This window comes from Hetaerina americana, unplaced genomic scaffold (genome assembly GCF_022747635.1).
Source record: "Hetaerina americana unplaced genomic scaffold, ioHetAmer1.1.p SCAF_8, whole genome shotgun sequence".
Classification (NCBI taxonomy): domain Eukaryota; kingdom Metazoa; phylum Arthropoda; class Insecta; order Odonata; family Calopterygidae; genus Hetaerina; species Hetaerina americana.
Genome location: NW_027287427.1, coordinates 72,003,958 through 72,029,245, shown reverse-complemented (window position 1 = coordinate 72,029,245; position 25,288 = coordinate 72,003,958). Strand labels below are relative to the sequence as shown.

Below are 25,288 nucleotides of genomic sequence, written 5' to 3'. Positions count from 1 at the left end.
ACCTAGGTATATACTCTAAAAGCGCCTACACAGTTTTTATTTATACAGCTATGGCATCACTACTCCTTCATTTGTGAATTTTGGTACCCCCTCTTTGAGATTTTTCCACCTTTCTTCTACTTTACCTATTCCTTAGTCCTCCATCAAAAATTTTCAACTATATTCAGTTATAATGAATAACTGATTGTAGTACTTTTCAACTTGATAAAATTTTTATTTTATGACCAGATGTCAATGTATTACATCATCATCAGGTAACAAAATGAAGTTGTGTGCCATCTTATATACTTTTAAGATTCCGGAAGGAGAGAAGAGGACGTGGTAGGAAATGAAGGGGGGGGGAGATATAAGGGAAACATTTAAAAAGGATAGCGGAAAAACAGAGTTTCGGCCTTGTTAAAAACAGTACACATGTCTTGGGGTGCAAAGTGGTCCACTTGGGTGAATGGTGGCAGTCACCAATAACCCATCGGCAGCTGGGACGATGCCAGTACGCGGGCTGAGGGTTGAAGTCCAGGCCAGGGGATCAGGCCCTTCTGGGAGGGTGGTGGCGGAATAACCCACACTTAACTCACCACACACTGGGGGGGTTGTGTGTCACGCGTGGTCAATGTTTACCAACAAAAGTTGATGGAAAGGAGGGGGGGGGGTGGAGGAAGTGAACTGCATGCCATTGAGGAGAAGGGTTTTCTTCTTTACTTGTTGGACAATTTCCAATTTAATTCAAACGCGTCTAATTTTTCACATTAATTTGGCTCATGTAGCATTTTTAATTTGAAATCACAAGTGTGGTTGGTCTCGAGTAAGTGTTTGGCGATCATTAATGTGGTGTTGCCTAAGATCGAGCACTTCTCGTGTTCTTTGATTCGGGTGTAGAAATTCCTACCCGTTTGGCCCACGTATATGGCTTTGCACTAACTTTGTATCGCATACACACCACTCTTCCATGTATTATCAAGAAAAATAAAAATTTTATCAAGTGGAAAAGTGCTACGATCAGTTATCATTATGTTCGACTTCCACAAAATCATGCCTGAAGCTATTCAATTTATATTCAGTTACGTCTTCCTGTTTGCCCTGATGAAAGCTTTTATATTCAAATTTCTTATACACCTTCCCTCAATAATCTAGATCCCCAAACTGGAATCCAGTAATGTGTAAGCTAAGCTTTTTACTTGAATTAAGTTATTAAGGCATCCTAGGAGTTTAGGGGATTTTTACAACTTGCTTACAGGCTTTTACTTCAAGCTGGATTTCAGTATTCACAATCAACCTGACAAGTCAGGTTGCAGCTTTATACAGTTGCGGCAACTGCATACTGTTGCAATCTGGCATTTCAGCAACTGCATACTGCAGTTACATTTCATAAATTTGCAGTGGATACTTTCAGGCTCTCATATGCAGGTGGATAACAAGTTTTGTAATACCAATAGGAGTGAGAGAATAATGGTAGTGTTCATACATTATTAGTTAATGGCTGAAAATTTGAAAGTACTTAAGAATATACTTTTTATTTATTTCTCATCTTAAAAATTCAAAGTGACATTATTACCCTTCAACAGAATGTATTTGACTAGAAGAACACAGCTGAAAGTGACAGGTGAGATGAAGTTTTATGTTTATGTAAGAGGGTTTGTAATTATTTCAAAGATATCCAAAGATACTGATATTTATCAGGCTGACACAGTTACAGGTGAAACATGGTGGAAATCCTTCATGATGAAAGAAGACACTGTCCTTTTCCACATAGAATTTTTTTATTACAATATAGGTTTTGCCACAGCATAACATCTTCTGGTTAACCTGAAGATGATACACTGCAATGAAATCTAGGTCGCGGTAAAAAATTCTATGCGGTAAAGCAAAGTGTCTTCTTTCATCATTTCTCAAGCTTTTAAGATAAGATATCGCAGGCAACCCTTGAGCTTGGAGGAAATCATAGATTGTGTCAGATAAAAATATGGTTCCTGAAAGAGAAGTCTTTGAAGCACAGAATTGTCAAGTCAAAAAAAAAAGAAATTTGAATCATGGAAATGCAGAATATTACAATTAAACCGGGGGAAGAGTAAAAAAAATACTGTAGTCAAATGGTGTGAGTAGTAATCAAAAGTGGTGGCATAATGTCAGCATTCCAGTCCATCTAAATTGGAATTGAGGACTTTTCTCCCCTTTGATTATGCTCATTCCATGGGAACACTTTCCAATTTATCATCTTTTTGATTCCTCAGTTAGCATTCTGTTTCCACTCTATATGCAGCTGATATCCCAGGTAGCATGCAAGCTAATGACTGACCTGGATATTTGCAGGGTGAAGTCGCCGTTTCCAACTGGATGAAGCTAGCTTAATTACAGGTGTTTAAGTTGCCCAGTCCATCAAGGTGCAACCAACAAAATCCAAGGGGTACATTTTTACATATCATATGTTACTGCTTTTGCCACACGTGTCATTGTTTTTATTATTTTAAGTACCATGAAATTTTTACACATTGACTGCAGCAAACACAACCAATATATCAATAAAAAATGAAAGCATCAGCTTGAACAAGTGATGATATTCAGGAGAATAAGCTCATATGTGTTTTTAAAAATATGCACATCAAATAATATCGACCAATAATATAAATTGTGAAAAGTAAATTGTAATTTATATTCTAATAATATGTCTCCTCCACCTACTACCAAATTCCTACCCCCTGTTATTATCAAGTGTTTCCTTCCGGTAACATTTGAAATGACTTAATAATTGTTCAAATACATCACTTTCTTCTTCTTCCATATAATTACCTGTTGGCGTGCAAACCTAAATAACAGCCAAGTTCATTGGTTTAGCTTTTACCAGCCAATTAAAAATTCTGATACCAAAGAAATAAAAATAAGGTAGTCATGAAGGATGTATTTGGTTTCTTTCTTGTTTAGTTAAAGTACCAATTTATGATGGCAAATAATTAGTCTGTTGAGACCACCAGCATTTCATTTCAATGATTTTATTTCAAGCTCTCAGGTGTTATATTAAAAGAAACTCATATGTTGGTCAAAAGTAATACTGTTGTGTAGAAAGTTTTCGAAGTGACCATAAAAAAACCTCTATAGAAATATATTTCTATATACTTTGTCAGTAATTGATATTGTAAATGGGATATTTCCATTTGTATGCAAGTACCCCAATTGCAATATGTTATTTCTCCAAAATAAATATTGTGAGCAAATAAAATTTTCTTTAACTTTTTTCATTTTTATTTTGCTGCGATTTCATTTTATGATTAAATTTTCGAAACAAAGTAACCTAGTCTATGTCTGTATCAGTGTGATTTAGAATAATACCTAGTGCATATCATTCCAAAAGGGATGAAGAATTATTATATCCTGTGAGTTAGATTACGAACGAAACCTATCCCGATATTCGGCGAAGTTTTGGTCGAAGTTGACGTTAATTCTAGTAGTGGGAGGGTCGGCTTTGGGCAACAATAGTATTAATAAGGGTGCATAATAAGTTCAATATTTTAACTATAGATTCTAATCCCTGGTAAAATGGATCTATTGATTAATTGTTGAACAAATACCTCCTCAAGTAAATTGTCATAATGAGTTATTATTCCTGCGATTTTTCCAATATTGTTTACCATTCTACACGGAAAGTTTTTAAATTTTAAGAATGTGTCCTGAAAAGAAAAGCTCTGAAATGCAGTTTGGGGCGATAACATTCTTCGCCCTTAGCCACACGGGTGATCTTTGTGGAAGTAATGGGCTTCCGTTAACTCCAAATTCCATTACAATTTATGGTAGGTCTCAAGTGTTGAAGACAATACATCATCCTTATTTGTGCTATTACTTGGACATAATTAGAGGAAAACATGGTAAGCGAGATTATTTGAGCACACAATTCATATTTAGTCAAATAAAATTCCCTTAGGTTCTAATGGAAGAACTTTGACATTTCAGAGAGGGCAATTGTTGTGTCTGAATATCATCAGGTATCCTTAGAAAATGCAAAAGAATATGGCCACATTACCTCTTCGGATGAAGTAGTGAAGGCTGCGTTTCAAGTTATCCAAGCCCTGGCTTTTCTTAACAGTCTTGGTATTGTGCATCGTGCGCTTTGCCCTGAAAATATTCTCTTCGATGAAAATCTTGACGTTAGACTTTTCAATTATGGTCTATACTACATGACCGATGGAGGAGCAAATGTATCATTTCCCATAGGGTAATTCAAATTTAAATTCTTCTCCCAAATATATTGATATGTCTTGTTTTCAAAGCTTTCAAGATGTGTATTTTAATAATAAAATCTTACTTATCAAAGGAGCCCGAAGTATATAGCTCCAGAGGTATACTTAGGACGGCCCAGGGGAAGCACCATGAAGTCCGGACCAAAAGTTGACGTATGGTCATTGGGTATCATTTTTGTGGAAATCGTTTTTGGGCAGTGCTTGTGGCCAGACTTAAAATTACCCCAGATAATTAGAAAAGTTCTCAGTCTGACACATTGCTGTGGGACAGTACTGGAACGCCTTGCAAGAGAACATTGTTGTCTGGATATATTTGAGGTACAGTTTTGTCCGCCTATTATCTCTGATTAAGAATTACAATTTAGTGTCTTTCCGTGAACATCAGCATTTTTTGTTGCAGCAAATGGATCCCAACATGAAGGACTTTTTGAATGCTTGCTTAACAGTGTCACCCCGAAATCGACCAACACCTACAGAATTGTTGAAGCATCCCATTTTTGCAGAACTTCCGGTAGCAACTATTGGCAAGCGCAACTCGTTTCCCCGGTGTGGGGGACACGAAGAAAGAAGCTGGGTGCAATATTTGAAGTGGCCACCATCCCGGATCAATGAGGACCCAACAAAGGAGAAAAACCTAATTTCCCAGCGCCGACCGCAAGAAGTCTATTATCTTTGGCAGTTGGCCGGTGGTGATGTTCAGTCAGAGCTAAAGAAACAAGGCCTAATTCAAAGCAAGCCCCCCATTCTCTCAATCGCCAAGTGAGTGTTCTTGTTAAACTCCTCGGCTTAAGTTGATTCTGAAATGGAGTAGAATTTTGAGATGTATACATGCATAGCAAATAAGAAGATTGTATGGTTCTTTTCTCTAAGTTTTGGAATAGCCATGATTGTAATTCAGACATTAATGCACATTGCTACTTAACTTAAACAATTTTGGAGATGATTTGTTAACACCACCCTAAAGGAAAGATTTATTTAATACTAGTGAGGCCTCTAAGTTGTATAGTCAATGACATGTAATTTCTCCTGTATAATTTCGTAACTTAGACACAAAATTGAAAGTTAAGTCATCCATTATGACCTGTGTCTTTATCCCATACTTCTGGGTTATTCTGTGTCATTTCAGGAAAAAAAATATTTGGCCGTGCATTAATTCTCATTTGGGCAAAACCCCACAGTTGAGTTCAGTTGTGGTGCAAAATTTAAATCATCTAGCTCAAGTATGTTTTATTTTGTAGCCCCTAAAACTTAGTGGACCTCGCAATGTCTTCTCTTTCTGAAGATTGCCTCATAAGGTGCCCTTCCTTGCTAAAAATATAGTGCTTCTCTAACTAATGAATGTATCTTTAAGTACTTTTACTAATTGATAAATCAGAATGTGAGCATACTAGGAAATATATACTCGTACCCTTAAATTGCGTCCCAAAAAGAAATGCCATTTTGACTCCGTGGAATGAAAGAATATATCTTTCAGATTATCAAAGGAAAAGAGATTTCAATTTCTGCTTCTATAAATCTCTTCTTTTATAAACCTCGCCTGACATGACACCCTACACTACAATGAACCCATCTTCAATTCTGTTTACTTTCTGGCTCTCTTCACCATTGAACACATCTACATATTTTTTTCCTCACTCTACCATGCTGACCTAACTTGTTCCTCTCCATCACTGTAGCCTTCAAGATTTCATTCCCTATAACAATCCCCAGCATCCACTTGTCCTATCTTTTTCAAATTTCTCCCAACAACCCTCTCTGCCCCCCTGCCATGATTAGTACTTCTTCATTTTTTTTCCTTTCTGTCCAATTATTCTTTTTCCATCCTTCTCCACACCCATATCTTTCACAACCTCCATTCTACTTTGTTTGTCCTCTTGCCTCAAGGACCCAGTTTAAAAATTTGGGCTTTGTGATGTTAAGTGTCGAAAATGCTAGCTAATGTGAAAAATTCATGAGGAGTGATAACAACATTGCTTGTTTTGCTCATGAATCCATGAATCATGTCGTGATGTGAGAATATTTGGTAATTATCACCCTCAGTGCCCAGTTGTGTTCAGCTCAGTTCTGAGTCACAGTTTTTTTTTTCAGTCTCATGCTTTTGGAGGGGACTGTATTTGGCCAGAAGCGTGACCCTACTAGTCTTCTTGACAATCGTGTGGTTCAACTCTCATTGGATGGATTGAGACAGCGGCTTTCTCACCTCTTGCCTGATTCCTTCTACCCATTGGTAGAAGCTGGGTGAGTTGAAGTATGCAGTGAATTCTTTTATGCTAATCAGGAGATGCATTACGTTAAAATTGGGTTTCCCAACATATGCCCAGCTGAGTGGTAAGGAAAAAACATAGAGATCCTCAGCCATCCTACCCTGAATAATGGATCAGAAATTTGTTGTATGAGTGCACTGATGTATTTTAGCGAGGTTGTTTGGCCTCTCAAACGTTGGCATCAAGAGGAGGATTAGCCCAATGGGAATGTAAAGTTGCAGGGGATTGCATAACACCAAATATAGGCCTAGTTTGATTAAGCAATAATGGCAAGGATAATTTTAACTTGCCCATTTCATGAAAAATTTCATTTCATTTCGTGGACAGAAAAAGGGTATTTTTAGATCACCAGTTGTTAAATGTATTCTTATTTTTGTTTGCTACTTCAAGTAAGTGTAGTCATTTTTATGAATCAGTGCTGTACCCAAGAGTCTTTGTATATATAAAAGTTATTTAATCTTACTTAGAATCATATCTTGTTTCTGCTTGTTTGTTTTCCACTTTCTGTGTTTGGTCAAAAGAATCAATTTTGCTGCCAAACTGTGATTTTTGCATTGCTGGTTGTCATGGCATCAGGTCTGTCTGACTGGTAACAAACCAAACTGCTGGCCCAGAGGTCGCAGGTTCAAGTCTTATCCAAGGAGTGGGCATTTTATAAACTCGGCTGGTTAAATGAAAATACCTTTGATTTGAATGTCTGAGTAAAAGTTTTATAACAGAAATATTGAAGGATAGTTATCTTTGAAATAAAAAAAAAGATTTATTATTTTGTTTTCTTGTGATCATAATTCTGTTTCCCTGAAATTTATCATCTAAAATTGTGTTGAATGGCTTATGTTAACAAAAACTCGAATTAATTTGTACAACTATGTATTTCTTCATTTGCAGTTCGCCAGAAAAGACCAAAAGTGATCATTCTGGTGCTGCTTCATTGCCCCTTGTCATACGGGAGAAGGACACTGAATACCAGTTTCACAGAATTGTCCTGTATGAAAGGCTTCTCAATGTAAGTAAACCGTACTATTTCACAAGATTATATGTGAAATATGAATTGTTGGATAAAGGGAAAACTCCAGTATGTACTGGGAAAATTCTTGGGAAAAATCAAAAAAAGGTATTGACTGGGCATTAAAATTACTGCATAGCAAGAATAACTAATAGTTTCTCTGGGAAAAATTGTAAACAATTATAAAAAAAATTGATTTTCCCTCTTTTCTCATCTCTGGATACCCATGGTTAGTAATGTTCAAATTACGAGGTTAATTTGAAAAGTCCTCAGAATGGAATAAAAATAAATGACTTACCTAGGTGAAACTTTTTTATTTTTCAATGTAGTCTCCCGATACACTAATGCACTTGGTCCAGCAATGTTCCAATGTCTTGATCCCATCTCAAAAATTAAGATTCCTTCAGACCTGCAAAATACCTGTCTACTTCGGCAGTTAGGTTTTTGTTTGACGAGAATCTCCATTCGCCAAGGAAAATTTTGAGCTTGGAAACGAGTTGGAAATCTGATGGAGCCAAATCAGGCGAATAAGGCGGGTGTGGCAACAATTTGTATCTTAGTTCACATATTTTTTCCATGGCAACAACACTTGTGTGTGGGTGTGCACTGTCTTGATGAAAGATGACTTTCTTCCTTGCCAAACCTGGCCTTTTTTTCATGAATCTTTTGCTGTCGTTGGTCCAGAAAGTTTAGTGTAGTATTGTCCAGTAATTGTTTGACCAGTGGGGAGATGATCTGTCAGCAGAATCCCTTTCGCATCCAAGAGAACTGAAACCTTCACCTTTCTGGCTGACCATATTGCCTTTGCTTTCTTTGGTGGTGTTCAATCAAAATGTTTCCTCTGCTTTGACTGCTGTTATGTCTCTGGGGTATAGTAGTGGAGCCAAGTTTCATCTGTGGTCACAAACTGGTGCAGAAAATCTTGTTGGTTGCTGTAAAAATTGGACAAAAATCCTCAAAAATTTCCATTCAAATGCATATGTGACCCTGTATCATGAGTTACGGCACCCATCTAACAGATAATTTTCTTATTTCCTATTCCACTGTTAAAGTGTGATATGCCTGTTCAGATGACATCCTTACAGCTTCAGTGATTTCTTACACTTTCATTTGGCAATCCCCATGACCATTTTATGTACTTTCGCTATAATATCTGGGGTAGTGGCACATTTTTGCCAACCACTACGAGGATCATCATCGTAAGCTGTCCCAACCAAACTTAAACTTGTTTGTCCACTTGGCAACAGTTGAATATTAAGGAGCAGAGTCCCTCAGAGTGTTTTGAAAGTCAGCATAGTTTTCATTTACTTACATACCTTTCTTTATAATGTATTTAATCACTGCTCAAATCTCAATTTTTTCTATCTTCACAAATCACTACACAGGAACAACAATAGAGAGGCATCCACACCATATCTCTTTCCAGAGCTCTGACTTTGGAGAGAATCTTGCGATCAAATGTACCTGGACTCTACAATATATACTCTTGTACTGTGCATGGATTTTCCCTTCTTACATGATGTTAGTTCTATCACGTTCCTGTTTAGTGCAATCATTTCTCCCTTCAGTTCATTGTTTATCTCTTTGTATTTCCTTTTTCCTGATTCCATGTTGACTTTTTCCTTTTCTTTCTCTCATCTCTCTTCCTAATTATCTCATCTGTAACTCATGATTTCCTCAATGGTCCCTGTAGTTTCATTTGCAACTTTTTTTATCCTTTTATTGATATGTTCCAAATTTTCTTATACTGTACCCACTTTCTCTACATTTTTTCGGTACTCCTTTCTTAATGCCATTGTTAATGTAAACTGTCGTCCCCATTTTATCTTTTAGAATCAGCTGGTACACTCTTTAATACTAAATTATGATCTGAGTTCGAATCTACTCCAAGGAAACCGTGCAAATTAATCACACTGTTTCTAAATCTGTGCCTAACCATTATATAGTCTTAACTGATACCTTCCCTTGTCCCCTGGCATTTTCCATGCATAATTATCCCTCTTATGTTGTCTGCACCAACTTCTTGCTATGATTAATCCCTTTATCTTGCAGAATTCTATCATTTTTTCCCCCTGTAGTCATTTCTTTTCCCTAATCTGGAATTCCCCACCTCACTATCCTCTCTTCCATCACCTTTCTCGTGTTCAAATCCCGCATCACTATCAAATATTTACCTCCAGGAACACTTGTGATTAAATCTTCTAACTCATTGTATACCTTATTGACTTCTTCCTTCCTTTGATTGCTTGGTGGCATGTATCGTATACCTGAACAATGGACACTTTCATTTGTTCTGCTTTTACTTCTACTAATGATATTAGATGGTAGATTTCCACGGCTTTTAGATATAAGGCTCTCCATTCTCAGGATGCCACCATGTAAGTTGTTTTTTGGGCAACAGGTTTGCCCGTGTTCCAATCAGCATTTTTAGGTCAAAGTGCCGGGACATAGTTTTGGCTGCATTTATGTGTGTCTCATTTCCCTCCCTGCTCTGTGATTGGTCGGCGGTGTCCCACCAAATCCTTATCTAAGCAGCTGCTAGGCAGTAGGGACAACAGTTTCGCCTGTGTCCCAATGAGCATCTTCAGGTCAAAGTGCCGGTAGGAGGTAGTCCTCTTCTCTATTGAAGTTATCTAGCAGCCGCTAGGAAAGGAAAGCTTTCTTATTCAGTCAATGAATTTTTTGAGACTGACACAAGTGATTAATTTCAAGTAAAGCATGCAAACATATGTGTATACTATGCACGTTTTTAATATTGTTGATAATGCCTATTGTGGTATGTAACCATCTAATGTTGTATAAAAATTATGATTATCCAATTACACTATTTATAACCTTGTTTAACGGTGTATTTTATGCCTCACAGGGTTATCCATACAAGAAGGCAGCTATAGTAAAAGAGGCAAGGCGTGATATCCCACCTATGCTTCGGAATGAAGTGTGGGCAGCAGCTCTGGAGGTAGATGGCAATGTGGAAGGGAACTTCATTGCTATCGATAAAGAAACCCCCACACCAACAGATCGCCAGGTGGGTTTATTTGTGTATGATGCAGCAAACCATTTTTAGCACTAGCCTACTGGCTTAGGGTAAGTTTTTGGTGGACTCTGACATTACATGCTACAGTACTCTCAAGTCTTAAATAATTGAAGCAAAATAGACTAAGATCCGATTTTACATATTACAATAACTCATTCTTTGGCTCTACTCACTTGCAACCTCCCTTAATTATATTCAAAATGCCTATTATTTTCCCAGCCCTGCCTTTCTTATGCAGCATTCTCCCCAATATTATAGTCCTTATAATCTTTTTATTTCTCCGTATCACTTGCATCCACTCCTCCTGCCTCCTTTTAATTTCTTAATGTCAGGGAATATTGAAACCAGTTAAAAGTGGCAACCCATTCTTAAATTATTTAAATCGCTATACAAATAAAATGTTTCATTGATGTGTTTGTTGCAGTTAATGCATCGTCCCTTTCATACCAGGAATATTGGATTTGAATGGTTAAATTAAAGTACACATTTTTCAAAATATGTATTACAGAAATGTATACACATCATATGGCTGTATTTGTTAAATTATTTTGACTGATTATTTTCCTCACTGATAATTAGTTTCATAAACTGTCACACTTGTCTCATCAAAATTCTATGCATATCATGGATTAATTTCATTTCACTATGCATAATTACGTGTTGGAGCTGTTTTAAGTGGAGCCGGTAACCATTTGTGTAGTATGTGATACCTAGTGAACATATATTAATATCTATAGATTTCATGGCTATATAGGTCTCATGAAAATAATTTTCCCGAGACAGATTGAAGTGGATATCCCAAGATGTCACCAGTATGATGAACTCCTATCTTCTAGTGAAGGTCATCAAAAATTCAAACGTATCCTCAAAGCTTGGGTTGTAAGCCATCCAAAATATGTCTACTGGCAGGGATTGGACTCTTTATGTGCACCCTTCTTATATCTCAACTTCAACAATGAAGGTATTGTTTGTATTTTATCACCCTAGTGTATGGTACTTTCTAAATCTTGATTTATTCCTGGGTTCTATGTATTAGTTAAGGGTTCAACAAGCTTTTTTGATACAGCCTTTTAGGACAAGATTCCTTCCTTGGAAGCATTTAACAAAAGTAATTCGGGTTACAAAAGAAAAATATTATTCATTGAGATTTATAATTTGCTGAGATTTATAATTTTAGGCTCTTTATTAGTTGCATGATGTTAGTTATGTTATACTATATCATATCATATATTACATTGCATTATTATTATAGGTAATCTGCTGGTTAAGGTAGGTTTTGGATGGACACAAGCAACCAAATGGTAGAGCGATATTTATTTTGTCTCTCCTAACAAAATATAATCATATATCCTACTCTACATTAAGCTCTTCTTCAACTCCATACTCCCATCCTCCTTTCATTCTATCCCACATGGGTAACCTATTCCTGCCCCTTCCTCGTTTGCCTAACATTCTCCCCTCTATCAAAATCTTCGGCATTCCATATTATGATATATGCAATGTATTATTGTAATTACGTATATTTTTAGTTACTCATATTATGCAACACTAGACTAAACAGAATTAGGCAAGACTTGATGAGACTACGTAATGTTAAGACTAATCTAGATGAGGCTAGACGAAGATATACAAGCCTTGGCAAAGATGGACAAGACTAGACCTTACATTATAACTATGTATTATTTTTTTTGTGAGTTGTTTCTGAATCAATATTATTTTTTTAAAGTTTTGTTGTAAGAATAAGAATGAGAGTAAAAATTAGCTTCATTGATGCATGAATTGTAAATGTGTGAAGAAATGTCATTTCATGTATAAAAATACTATCAATAAATTAATTTTGTTTACAGCTCTGGCATATGCGTGCCTTTCTGCATTCATCCCAAAATATTTACACAACTTTTTCCTGAAGGATAACTCTGCTGTTATTCAGGAATATCTTGCCAAGTTCTCCCATCTGATTGCATTCCATGATCCATCTTTGGCAAACCACCTCAGCAGTATTAATTTTGTTCCTGAGCTTTTTGCCATTCCATGGTTTTTGACGATGTTTTCACGTAAGAGTGATTTTCATATATTATCAATTTTTGTGACTAAAAATGACCAATGTGAATAATTTTACCCTCGTGAGGTGTGTAATGCTGAAAATATTCCATTTAATGTGCATGATCTCATTTAATATTTCAGATGTTTTTCCGCTGCATAAGATATTTCACTTGTGGGACAAGCTGCTTCTTGGCGATGCCTCATTCCCATTGTTTGTTGGGTTGGCTGTCCTCCAGCAACTAAGAGATACACTTCTCACTTCTGGGTTCAATGAGTGTATTTTACTCTTCTCAGATTTACCTGGTTAGTAAATAATATATTTCAATTCTAATATAAAAATTTTATCTTTTATTGCAACTATATAAATGAAAGGGGTTTATGTTTGCTTGAATTATGGTTGTGAATACAAGGTTTGTATAGAAAGTATCAGGAAAGTTTAGGGAAAGTAGATTTATTTCAGATAGTGTTACAATACCCCAAAATTCTTCAAAGTACATCCCTTCAGTGTTGACATACTTTTGCCAGTGGCTTTTCCTAGTCTTGAAGGCTGCCTGGTAGGTGAATTTCAGAAGATCCATATGAGTATGCGTGCAAGCTTCTTTAATAGCACTTAAGGGTCCCCAAGGTAATGTCGTTTGAAGGAGGATTTCACTTTTGAAAATAGTAAATAGTCTGCTGGTACCTAATCCAGTCTGCCAGGGAGTTGGGGTATTGCCGTCGAATATACAAGTGATTAAAAATTACCCCTAGGTTTTGAAGGGATATTATTCAATTGCTCTTGCAGGTTTCAGTAAAAAAAGGTGCATATCAGTAGATTAAGAAGCTGCCAATGTTTTGTATGCATGTTACAGTTACTTGAAATTTGAAGCCGTAGTGAAATGGCAGACCTCAATCTTGAATTCAAGTTCTTGCCACAGGTGTTGCAACATTTCATGATCGATTGCAGCAACTCCACGTCTTATCCTTTCTTTCACTTGTGCTAAATCATGTAGCCAAAGAAGTTCCGAGGCAGAATCATCTATCTTTCCTGGCAAACTGTAATGTATGAATGGAGAACTTCTTAATATACTTATATACCCCTTTTTACTGTTACATGTTATAGTTTTCGGATGATAAACATGTGAAACCCTGGAGGTTAATTATGAATCACTCTGTGATGCTAATGATAATTAACATGATAAACTCTACCGACAAAGAGAATACATAAAATGAAATGAAGTTGGTTTTTTTATTAAGCTGAGAAATTTTTTTCGAATATGAGCTAATTACTAATCTTTCTTCTTATATTTCCGTTTCAGAGATAGACATTGAACGATGTGTCACAGATTCTGTTGATTTTTTTTGCATCACTCCTCGTAGTGTTACTTATCGGCAACATGAGCTGAAGACTTTTGATAACAAACCAGACCTCTCGCCAGACTCGCTGAAAATTGGAAATAGAGTGGAGCATGAATGTACTGTTAACCCTGAGCTTGTGAGTACCAAATATTTTATAATTACAAGTTTGGTAATTTAAAATTTTTCTGTAAATATGAGAAAGTGGCAGATGTGTGTAGACTTCGGTAAGTTAAGTTTAAAATGAAGTGGGCTTATCCTTAGTTTTTCTAAATCACCCCTGTTAAAAGTTAATTAATTGAAAATTAACTTGTGCAATTTTGCCACACATAGCATTCAAAGTCAATACTGAAGTTACTTTACGAAACTTTGCGACGACTTACTTAAGGAAATTATAATAACTCTGATTAATTATATTTAAATTAATTTAATTCTATTATATTTGGATATTCCTCAGCTCTTGTGTTCCTAAATCTCAGTGCATGGTTGCTTTTGGTGATGGTGATTGATGCCAAAGGCAAAATTCACTTTTGGATTCTAAATGTAATTAAGAATAATTAAGGAATCACAGTAGTTATGTACCTATTTCAGCTGAGATTCAATCATTTACTTCTGCGTTGAATGTTAAGAGTGTGGTTGCAAATTGTTGGTTGTGGCAAAATTTCAAAGCCACATTGCTTTGATTCCTCAACTGCTCCTTGAGGTGAGTGAGCAGGTGCATTTTCGGCAAGGAGATGGTGATCATACCCCCACTGTTTATTTTTCACAGCATCATGCAATTTGTTCAGCAGTGTGCAGTAATAGGCACCAGTGATGGTCTAACTCTACAGCTAAGGTCTACGGTCTGAAACAAAACAAGTCATCATTAATAGTTGTAATTTACAACATTCCGTGCATATGGATCAATTAATATTCAGAATAAATTTTATCCAGATATTTCAGTTATTTCTTAGTAATAATTACTTAAAAGCAATACCGTCACATACATGTATGTACCTAGTGTTGATAAAATTACAATTAATAATGCAGTTGATATATTAAGATTGTTGTAACTGTATAATTTGTCATCTCTATTAAGTTTCATTAATTTTTCACCCTTAATTTCTATGCCTGCAGGAAATGAGTCCGATCCCAATATCTATGCTTCAGAGTGAGTCCTGCCCTCGTGTGAGTGGAGCTGAGCTAATTGAGCTGCTGGACTTGGAGCACATTAGATTTTCAAGACCGAAGGCCATCGTAGTTGACATCCGCAATACGGATGAGTATCCTTCAAATATTAAATATGTAGAACTTATTGATAAAGATCGAGAAACTATTAACTTGCACCATCATCTTATTTATCTTCTTCCCCTCTGTCAAGTATAGTTTCCAGTTGACTGGAGAGAATGCATTAATAATAATGCCTATTGGTTCATAAAAGACATGTTTGAGACATGTAGGGAACACATCACATTGCTTGCAAATATTGCAGACACATAGAATTCATTGCAATTAGAATTTGAATATAATCATTCAGGTTTGAATTTTTTTCGTTTTGACATGCAGGACTCTTTGTAACAAGTTGTACATTGTTATTGGGGCCATTTCAAGAAGTTAAGGGCAACCTAACTGCTAAATGGGCAATAAAAATACTTTTTCTCTTGAGTAGGTCATGACCACAACATTGGAAAACATTGTGTGTGAAAACTCAAACTTCCCTACAGTAAAATCTAACTATTATAATAATTGCCAATTGCCACAAGAGCCCATGATAGTTTTTGCAATAGTTTTTTAATAATATTCTGGTATCACCAGTTACTTTATATCTAGTGACCCAATACCTCTCTAATTTTCCAACTCCAATGGCTACACTTGTTCAGCCTCAGACATTCACAGGGCTCAGATAAGTCATCTGTCCTTCCAGGCTACTCCTATCATCCGCATTACATTCATTAATTGTACCCAATGTACTATGTCCAAATGCATTTTCAAAATCCATAATGCGAGCACATATGTACATCTTGGTTTAGTATTCTATATTCCTTTCATTCTGGGATCATATTACTCCTGGGATCAGCGATCTTACTTCTGTGATCTTCCTTGTCCGTACTAACCTTTCTAAACCCAAATTGATAACCCCTAGGTAACCATCCGTCCTCCTCTTTACCTTTTATTTTTTGCTTTAACCTTTTTTGCAAAAGAAATTAATAATTATTAAGCGTGGCCTTTTGGACTGATTCTCTCCAAATGTTTCAAATCAGCTAATGGAAACTCTTCCTTCAATACTTTCTCAAACCCTTGAGTAGTTCTGTTGGGATATGCTATTCCCTCAAACTCTTGCCAGAGATTTCGTTTCCCATAGTACCTTTTTTATCTTTCAATCAAGAATACATTCCTGAACGTGGACTAACCTTGTTGATATCATACTGGCTTTCCACCATAAACTTGTGGGCATAGTGTGTTTACTATTAATTCCATGTATTCTGCCCATCTTGACTGAAAAAGGAAATGGCTGAGGTGAATCAATTTGCATAGAAAATGAAAAGAGGCTGCGAGGATGACTATTTTTTGCTCTGTAAAATGAAATTTCAGGAATCAAAAAAAGATATCTATTTGTGTGTATCATATATTCTATTGTATTCTTTTAGGGATACATAATATTCTTCAGCAATTCAACAAATTTACAACCATTTAAAGTCTTTCATTTTAATCTTTTATCATCACTTGATTTAAACCAGTGGTTCCTTCGCATGATCACGTCTTTTTGTTGGGATTTGTCAATTGCCAACAAATATATAAATTGTTCTACCAAGAGATATTTATTTATGAAGAATTCATCTTGTTTAAAAAAATCAATTGTATGATAGAGATAAAAAGCTGAACTTGTTTCATCTCTTCCAAATGTAATTACCTGTATGAACCCTCAATGATATTCATCAGATTCAACAGGGGTGCCATACCTGAGAGTATCAGTGTTCCATTTTCCAGTATAACTGCCGATGATGATGGGAAAGCTGTAATACCACTTGCAAAGCTTTTGCAACTGCAGCAGTTCACCAAAGGGAAGATTTTGGCAGTAGTCAGTACACGTGGCGTCAATTCTGCTGAGGTCAGTCATTACCAAACTTGTTCAACCCACAGCCAAAAAAATATCCCTGATCATAACTCTCTTAATCAGGGAGTCTATTGGTTATCACTGCATCTAGGGGCAGAGTACAATTGTTTGCTATACAATGGCTTCTCCAGGTTTTGGCAGTAGATCATGCAGAGAAGTGCTGTTAGTAAGTTATTAGTGTCCAATCAAATGGGATGAGATTCTTGCATCAATTGATTTTGTGTATCTAAATCTCTGTATCACAAGTCCATAAATTTATAATGTTTACTTCATGAAATTAAAGATGTATAAGGGAATCATGTAGTTGTAGTTTTTAGGGGAGGCGACCGACAGCTGAGGTCATTTGCGCCATTAGGGATGGACAGGAATGGATGAAGGGTGGAGAGAAACCCGGTGGGAGCAGTAGCCTACTCTTAATGAAAGGTGCTCAGGGGTCTACAGCTTAAAGTCCCATCCGACAGAAAGCATACTCACTCAAAGTGCCCACCACAAAGCATGTCAAGTAGGGATCGGGATACCACAAAAAAATATCTGCTGCCTCTGGAATTGGAAATCATGTGTGAGAAAGATTATGCCCATGATCCTCAAGATGCACTTCTCTATTTGAAAGAAACTGATTTTTGCAGAGAGTTCCTTTTTTACAAATTTTGATAGGGAAAAGAATTGCCATTAATGCATTAACCACAGTGGCCAATTACCTGATGGTCCTAGAAAAGGCATTCCCTTCCCTCACTGACAGTCGAATCAATGTTAGAAATTAATGATCAATTTAATCTAGTAGTTCCTCCTGCCTGCTCAAGTAATTAAGTCTCTTTAGTCCTCAGTAGATTATTCTTGTCATAATAGTGAAGTGTAGTTGTTCGGCTAATTGTTTGTAAATTTTCACTAATCTGCCTTCGTCAACACAGGGATGATTTCAATCCTCTTAAAATATTTCTTCATTTTTCATAATTTGCTAATTGGTTTGTATGGATAAAAAAGTAGGGAGAAGACTTTATTATAAGTCAACATTTTCAGATTGTAAAAATCATTTGCCTTGACCGGAATTTGAACCTTATATTATACCTCAATGTCGGGCTGAGCTCTTTAGCCAGTTAACCTACCGAGGTATCATTTTACAGTTTGAAATTACATCCAAGGCGATTAATTTTTACATTTGGAAATTGTTGCACTGTAATGCATATTTGTAAGAATGACTCCTAATCTACATGAGGTCAATTTTTACTGTCCATTACTTGATATGTATTGAAGTCCTCTTTTAAAGGAGGTAGTTGATTCTGCACCATCTTATGTCTCCAGGTATCTTCCCCTAATGTGGTTTTGATTCTTTGTGCCTGCTACAATTTAATTTTATTCAATGAAATCCAATGTTTACATACAAGATGAGAATTGGTGGCTGGTCATATTCACTCCTAGAAATTATGGTAATCATAAAAGTAAGGTCTCCAATTTTTGAGGAAATAGATTTTAAAGCTTGAACATTCCTCTATTTTTCTCCATTATCGCCATTTCAGTGGATGCATGTTTGTAGATGCTAGGGCAGTATTTGTATGCCCTATTTGAAGCAGTGAACCTCATTTCCGACTTTGTCATCATCGCTGAAGCACCTTCTAGCCTAATGCTCTTCCAACTTAGGAATCAAGTGGTAGTTACTGAGTGCTAATTGTGACTATAGGGTCAGTGGGTGATAATGTCCCATCCAAACTGTTGCAGTAAATAGACAGTTTGATGGGCGGCATGGGGGTCGAGAATTGTTGTGGAATAGTTTACCCCCTTACTCAACATTCTTCCTCTCTAGTTCTGAATCACTGTCTGATATATTTAAGTGGCTAAAAATTCCTGCCAAGATTTATCGTAGTTCCAGGAGCCATGTAGTCAGCCAATAACACCCCATTTTGATGCGAAACACAGTTGCCATGATTTTGCTGGTAGACTATGCTTGTTTAAATTTTTGTGACTTGGGCAAAGAGGAATGCCACCACTCATGTGATTGCTGTTTGGTCTCAGGTGTGAAGTGGAACACTCAGGTTTTGTTACCCATAACAAGTGATAATGTAAAAGGTGAAATACATTACTTTAAGATGATGTTACCTCTTGTGATGATGTTATGCTTCCTCAACGACATGGGCTTACAAAAACTGCTCTAGTGCATACAGAAATGCATTTACTGATATGGCAATTGTGTAGAAACTTTTAGGAATATTCTAGATTTAAAATGATATATCAATTATTTAAGGTAAACATTTCTATTTCTAAAATAATTGGAGGCTTTACTTTTGGGATTATCCTTGTATAATAAATTGAGGATGTATGATAAATCCATTAATTTCCTCTGCAATATTTATTTCAGTTTGGAAAAATTTTAATCCGTCATGGTTTCCCACGAGTTGTCACTCTTCATGGTGGAATTGAAGTTCTGCGTTCCAGTAGACTCCTGGTAGTCCCAGCTTCCATTTGAAAACAGACCATCTTGACAAAGAAAGGCATGTCAAATGAATCGTAAGACAGAATTGTGCAATAAATATTCCTAAATTTTATTTATTTTTGGGCTAAAACAGTGGCTCCTTGTATATAATTATTAATTCTGTTAAAGGATTATGTTTCATGATTCCTATTTCATATTTTTCAAAATAAATTATAATTATATTAATCTTGTATTACCTGTTTATATTGAAAAATGTGCCTTATCATTGATATGATTAGCTTACCACTCATCCAATTTAACAAGAGACGCCACAGGTTTTACTAAGGTCACAAGAAAATTTGCATTTCGGTCATGTGTTTGTTCATTGAAGTCAGCTTAATTTTTAATAATTCTTCATTTGTATTTTAAATACTTCAATTTGGTTACTACTACCACCCCAGAAAATTATACCATAGAAAGCCAGGGACTGAAAATTTGCACAGTACAGATTTAAATATTTATGATAGTTCTAGCTTTTTAGTAGTAGAAGTTTTAGGGGAGGCGACTGACAGCTGAGGTCATTTGCATCATTAGGGATGGACAGGAAAGGATAAAGTGTGGAGAGAAACCCGGCATTGGCATTAGGCTACTCTTAATGAAAGGTGGCAAGGGATCCACAGCTCAACATCCCATCCGATGGACGGCATACTGACTCAGAAGTGCCCTCCACAAAGCACATCAAGTAGGGATGGGGATACTGCTGAAAAATATCTGCCGCCTCTGGGATTTGAACCCAGGTACTCTTGGTGGGAAGCCAGAACTCTAAATATCTAGCTCTTAAATATAAAAGTTGAAAAATTATTTCCAATTAATTCGATTTAAGTGTTTTCCTTGTGTTTGCGCCATTTTATGGATTTGTCCATTCAGAGTTACTGACTTACTTAGTTTCACAATTGGCTGATGTGTTCAATTATAGCTAAAACAAAGCTTTTAACAGATTGATAGTCAACTTCCTATTTTGAAGTCATAGCAAACTAACATGTACTTTTTCTGAAACTTGATTTGGGGCTTGAATTTCAGAAATGTCATTTGTATGAAGAGTGAATAATAATTTCCCAGAAATGTAGCGGTGAGGTACACCCTTGCCTTGTTAACATTTGGAGAAAAGATATTTTTAGTCCTAGTGTCTCAGTAACGATGAAAAATTTGGACACACTGATTGTTAATTAAGATTTTAACCAAGCCTGCCCTGTATTACAATAACTTGACAAGCATTGCAAGAGTATGTCATTTTTAGCGCATAATGATATGAACTGAAGTGATATCAGTAATACAAGTTTATAAACACATATCTTACACCTCCACGTATAATGTACTAATAAAATGCCAAACTGGGAACTAAGAATCCACACACAAGAATTCTTTTTTTCCTCACCAAGTACAAAAGAAGGAATACCTGTAAGCTGAGATATGTTTATTGTTTCCGCTGATGCATTTAAAAAATGCTCATTCTGGTATTGCTTTATGGCTGCCTCAATATCAATATGTATTATAATTCTTGTGTGTGATATGTTTAGAGAGTAAGGGTGACAGGATGCTATGTTGTCTCAGAATCCCATTCCAGATGAAACTCCTCAATTTTCACACTCGGTTTGCAAACACTTCACTGTTTCCAAATTTTAATTTTAACATGTGTCTACATGCTATGAGAACATACAAATATGTAATCTGAAAAAGGTAAAATAACACTGGAAATAACAAGGACTATTATTAAAGACGTTATACAATTTTTATTTACAGAACACTTCATAATTTACAGGTATTACACACACTTATCAGTGAGTATAAAACTAGATTCCAATATTTCACCTGAAAGTATAAAAGAAGTCATATTAAACCAGGAATGCCTGAGTCACTATAATAAAAGCTGAATTGTGCAGAAAGAGGCAACACTCATCATCTAGTACCAAACTGTTTGTAAACATTATCTTGTATATAGAGTCTTTATCTAAGTAATTCTATGTTTTCTTGCCTACAACAATAGTGATCAACCCAAAAGTAGCATTTATAGGTGAGGATTGAGATCACAAAAAGGTAAGCTCTATATGATATATGAAATTCACACACACCACGGAAGGGGGGGCAATTTCCTTTCCCAGAGTCACTGTGGTAGTGTCAACCCAGGATCCCAAAAAAAATTACATACCTCCTATCTTTAAACTACAACACGTGGGGGTTCAGGGGGCTGGAACTCTCCAACTTCCTCATCATAGTAAGCTGTGGCCAAGTACGGTCTCAGCTCCCAAGGAACTTGGTCTTCCATATGAGTTAACACCACCCCAAGATCCTCGAGAGTTGGAACTCCTCTCTCAACCACATCTGTGACATGGTCCTGTTGATTGAGTATAACATAATTAGCATTCATTATATTGTAGCCAACATAAGCATTTATTAACATGTCTTTGAAAGTCATGCTTCATGGAGGGTTTTTATTCTAAGTGCTCCCAATGCTTGACCATACAGTCTATCCATTTTAACATCCCCTCTAACCTGGAACAGATTTTCTTCTATGAATTAAGAGTATAACATACTGTGTTTACATTACTTTTCAGCAAAGTTCATATTGAAGGTGGCTGATATGAATTTAGCGTATAAATGTGTACCACATATGCCTTCTTTTCTAGATATTGCCACTGAAAAAGAGTATATGCATCGTACATGAGTTAAGAGGGGGAGTGCATTGCTTCCTTGGTTGTCTAACAAAGCCATCAAGCAAGTCACTAGCCAGCACTCCCTAAGCCCTGTCACTACTACATTCAAGTCCACAAGCACCACATAAATTACACATTAAACTATTAATATACCCCTTGTAAAAAAATCATAGCTTAAATCATTTCCTAATGCATGACCATTGTTTTGGTATGCGTAGGTAGATTGTAGGATTTTCAGGGAATGGAGGAGGAATGGATAAAAACTTGGCATTGGCATTAAACTACTCTTTAACCATTTCATGGATATTTAATTTTTTAAACTGGAAGATATTTCTGGGGTCAAGGGAATTAAAAAAAATGATAGAATTTGAAACTTCACTTATAATCAGGACAGAATAATTTCTCTGGAACCAGAAACACCGGGAAATGCAAAGGATAAAACTTTGAGGGCATTGTGAGTACGTGAAAATGAAAATTTGGTCGAAAAGAAATGTGCTGGATAACAGAGGCCAAGAGCATGAGTGATCATAAGGATATGCAATTAGAAAATGCTTCCTGACTGACAAGTGTTTGACATGATTGTAGCCATTCCCTTAACCTGACAGCAAGGTTACATTTCGCAGCCCAGATCAAAGGAAAACATTATTAGCTTTTGAGTTTTTTTCAGTATTTCTGAAGAACAGAGTATACATTCATGGGGTCAACAGGAGAAGAATATATATTTGCATAGCATGAAGAATATGACTCACCCGTTCAATTTTATCCCAGCCCAGATATGCTACCGGCCAGCTGGGACAGATCTTCTCTGTAAAGGTGATTCGCCACTGGAATGGAATATCCCAGCGCAAATCTATGCGTTGATATCCCCAATTTTCATCTTTCCTCATCACGCGATGAAACCAGTCAACAAGTTCACCTAGTTGGTATCTTTTAGGTCTGCTCATGCAATATAAAAGTGTAAAAATTCAATAATATAAAAAAAATATGCATTATTATTATTTTAATTTCTTTACGTTCTCCCAAGAAAAAATACACAAGGCAACGTTTTACTAACATGAGGCTAAATTTCAGTCTCATAAAAAAATATTTGAAGCTTGAACCACAAATTTAGCTTAACAATAATGTGTGCCAATTCATGGGAGAAACTGAATGTAATAATATCTAGTAAAAGAATATATAATGGGCATTTTTTCCCAAAAGCTTTTGAGAAACTTCACAGAATCCTTCACGTTCTCTAGTTTTGCATATCCAAGCAAGCATTACCAAAATGAAATCTTCAGCAGTATGCTAGCTTTAGGCTGATTCAGTTTAAGGGAAGAATTAAAAACAATTAGTGGCATTCTTACCCAACTGCCTGGAAGACTTTTCCCGGTGCATCTGGGTCTAAAATTGCATTGTAGATTGCATTAGATAAGTCACTTACAGCCAGAGGCTGCTTTATTGTTTCTTCTCCTTTCTTCCACAAAGGCATGAAGCGTAAGGTCCTACGCCACAAGTGACTATAATACCTAGATGGTAGAAAGAACATTCATTATTGCTGAAGTTCCATTTTAAATTTAACTTAATCCCCATACCAGCTAATTTGGCCATGAATTGGGCTAACTATGATATTTAACAATATGAGTCGGAACAATTTAGATTTATCGGGGAGGAAACAAAATAACCAACCTCAAGAAGCGATCTTCATGACCATATACATCTGATGGCCTAAATATTATGGCATCAGGGAATTCATTCCTCACAGCCATTTCTCCATGCCACTTTGTGGAAAGGAACTTGGAGCCTTCTTTTAGAATTAGAGGCTATAACGAAATAAATAATGTTAAATTTCTGCAAGAATATGCATAAGGAAGAAATAAAATACTTTCAAAATGTAAATAACAAATTCCTCAAGTGAAGAAGTTGTTTTGTACTGTAATGAAGTATGCACTTTATATAATACCACTATAAGGTTTAAATTGACTGACAGAATAGGCTTCACCTTGGGCTTTTCTGCAGCATTCAGGGCAGATATATGGATCAACTTCTCGACTCCCATTTCACGAGCTATTCTGGCAACTGTCGCTGCTCCTTTAATGTTAACATCTTCAAATTTAAAGTTCTTGGTCTCCCAGTCTCGGCCAATAAGGTTGATTACAACATTTGAGTATTGCATAACCTGAGAAATAGAAAAAGGATAGATATAACACAAGTGAACTCTACACTAACATACAAAATAAAAAAAAAATAGTTTACCTTTCTCAGCGAATCTTCATCTCTCAAGTCATATGGGAAGAAAAGAACTTGTCCCAAATCACCAACCAATTTAAGTCGGCGAACAGCATAAGCGTCTCCTCTATATGGTATAATCAGCTGCAAAGGAAATGTTTTAAGAGGTTTACTTCATTATTGTTTCTTTCCACTATATGGTCCCCTTACTCATGAATTTTATATCATCATACTTGTACATTCTGGGTCATTGAGGGCGGGATATATTTTGATAAAAGCGGTGGCCCTGTAGTTACTAACCTGCGTGCCATTCTTGCCCAACTTATTACAGACATATCTTCCGATGAAACCTGAAGCACCAAGTACGGTTGCAACAATCCCATTGTAACTAGATCTACCCCCAGTGCCTCGTTTAAGTGATGCCGTGTGGGGGTTTTTGAGTGGTTTCACATCTGTACTATAATGACTGCTTGCAACGCCGATTGCAGCCAAAGGGTGGTGGCCAGCCCCTAGGGAATCACGATCAGAGTATATGATAGGAAAATACAGATTCCTAAATTCAAGAATTCCATTTTTAATTGAATGTGCAGGCATATTCAGCTTGATAGAATACCTCACACATTAAAAGCTCTACTTAAGTCAGCAAAGAGTCCGATAGAAGTAAATGTTGATTCTTTATTAAGAAATCATTATACTCACTGGCAATTAGTAAAGTCTGCTGCAGAGCTAAAGCCGCCATGTTTCCAACCCACAATTCTATTCCAAAAACTTTTACAAAGAAATTTTTGATTTTAGAATAAAGTTAGAATAATGACTCAAAATCTATTAACAATTTTTTACAGCATTTCAAAAGTCTTTATAGGTAAAATTTTCATCTTGCTAATACTTTCTCGATTTTCATTTCGATTTGTTTCATAAATACGTCATTGACTATATGAATGTAGATAAGCGTGCTGTGGT

General features: G+C 36.2%; 2 protein-coding genes across 2 annotated transcripts; one reads left to right on the top strand and one right to left on the bottom strand.

The window, feature by feature from the left end:
* Positions 1 to 3,453: 3,453 nt before the first annotated feature.
* LOC139697573 (TBC domain-containing protein kinase-like protein) lies at positions 3,454 to 19,645 on the top strand. Its single transcript, XM_071596333.1, has 14 exons — positions 3,454 to 3,854; positions 3,940 to 4,201; positions 4,301 to 4,544; positions 4,627 to 4,985; positions 6,315 to 6,464; positions 7,379 to 7,496; positions 10,363 to 10,524; positions 11,317 to 11,494; positions 12,381 to 12,587; positions 12,718 to 12,879; positions 13,875 to 14,050; positions 15,028 to 15,173; positions 16,831 to 16,999; positions 19,356 to 19,645. The coding sequence occupies exons 1-14, from the start codon at positions 3,653 to 3,655 to the stop codon at positions 19,461 to 19,463; spliced, it is 2,643 nt and encodes an 880-aa protein (XP_071452434.1). The 5' UTR covers positions 3,454 to 3,652; the 3' UTR covers positions 19,464 to 19,645.
* A 1,531-nt stretch (positions 19,646 to 21,176) lies between these two features.
* Positions 21,177 to 25,155, bottom strand: ND-39 (NADH:ubiquinone oxidoreductase subunit 39). The gene is made up of 9 exons (XM_071596624.1): positions 25,028 to 25,155; positions 24,629 to 24,837; positions 24,356 to 24,472; positions 24,102 to 24,278; positions 23,789 to 23,922; positions 23,467 to 23,628; positions 22,870 to 23,056; positions 21,616 to 21,801; positions 21,177 to 21,278 (listed from the first exon to the last, which is right to left on the bottom strand). Exons 1-8 carry the CDS (start codon positions 25,065 to 25,067, stop codon positions 21,625 to 21,627), a joined length of 1,203 nt encoding a protein of 400 aa, XP_071452725.1. The 5' UTR covers positions 25,068 to 25,155; the 3' UTR covers positions 21,177 to 21,278; positions 21,616 to 21,624.
* Positions 25,156 to 25,288: the final 133 nt, after the last annotated feature.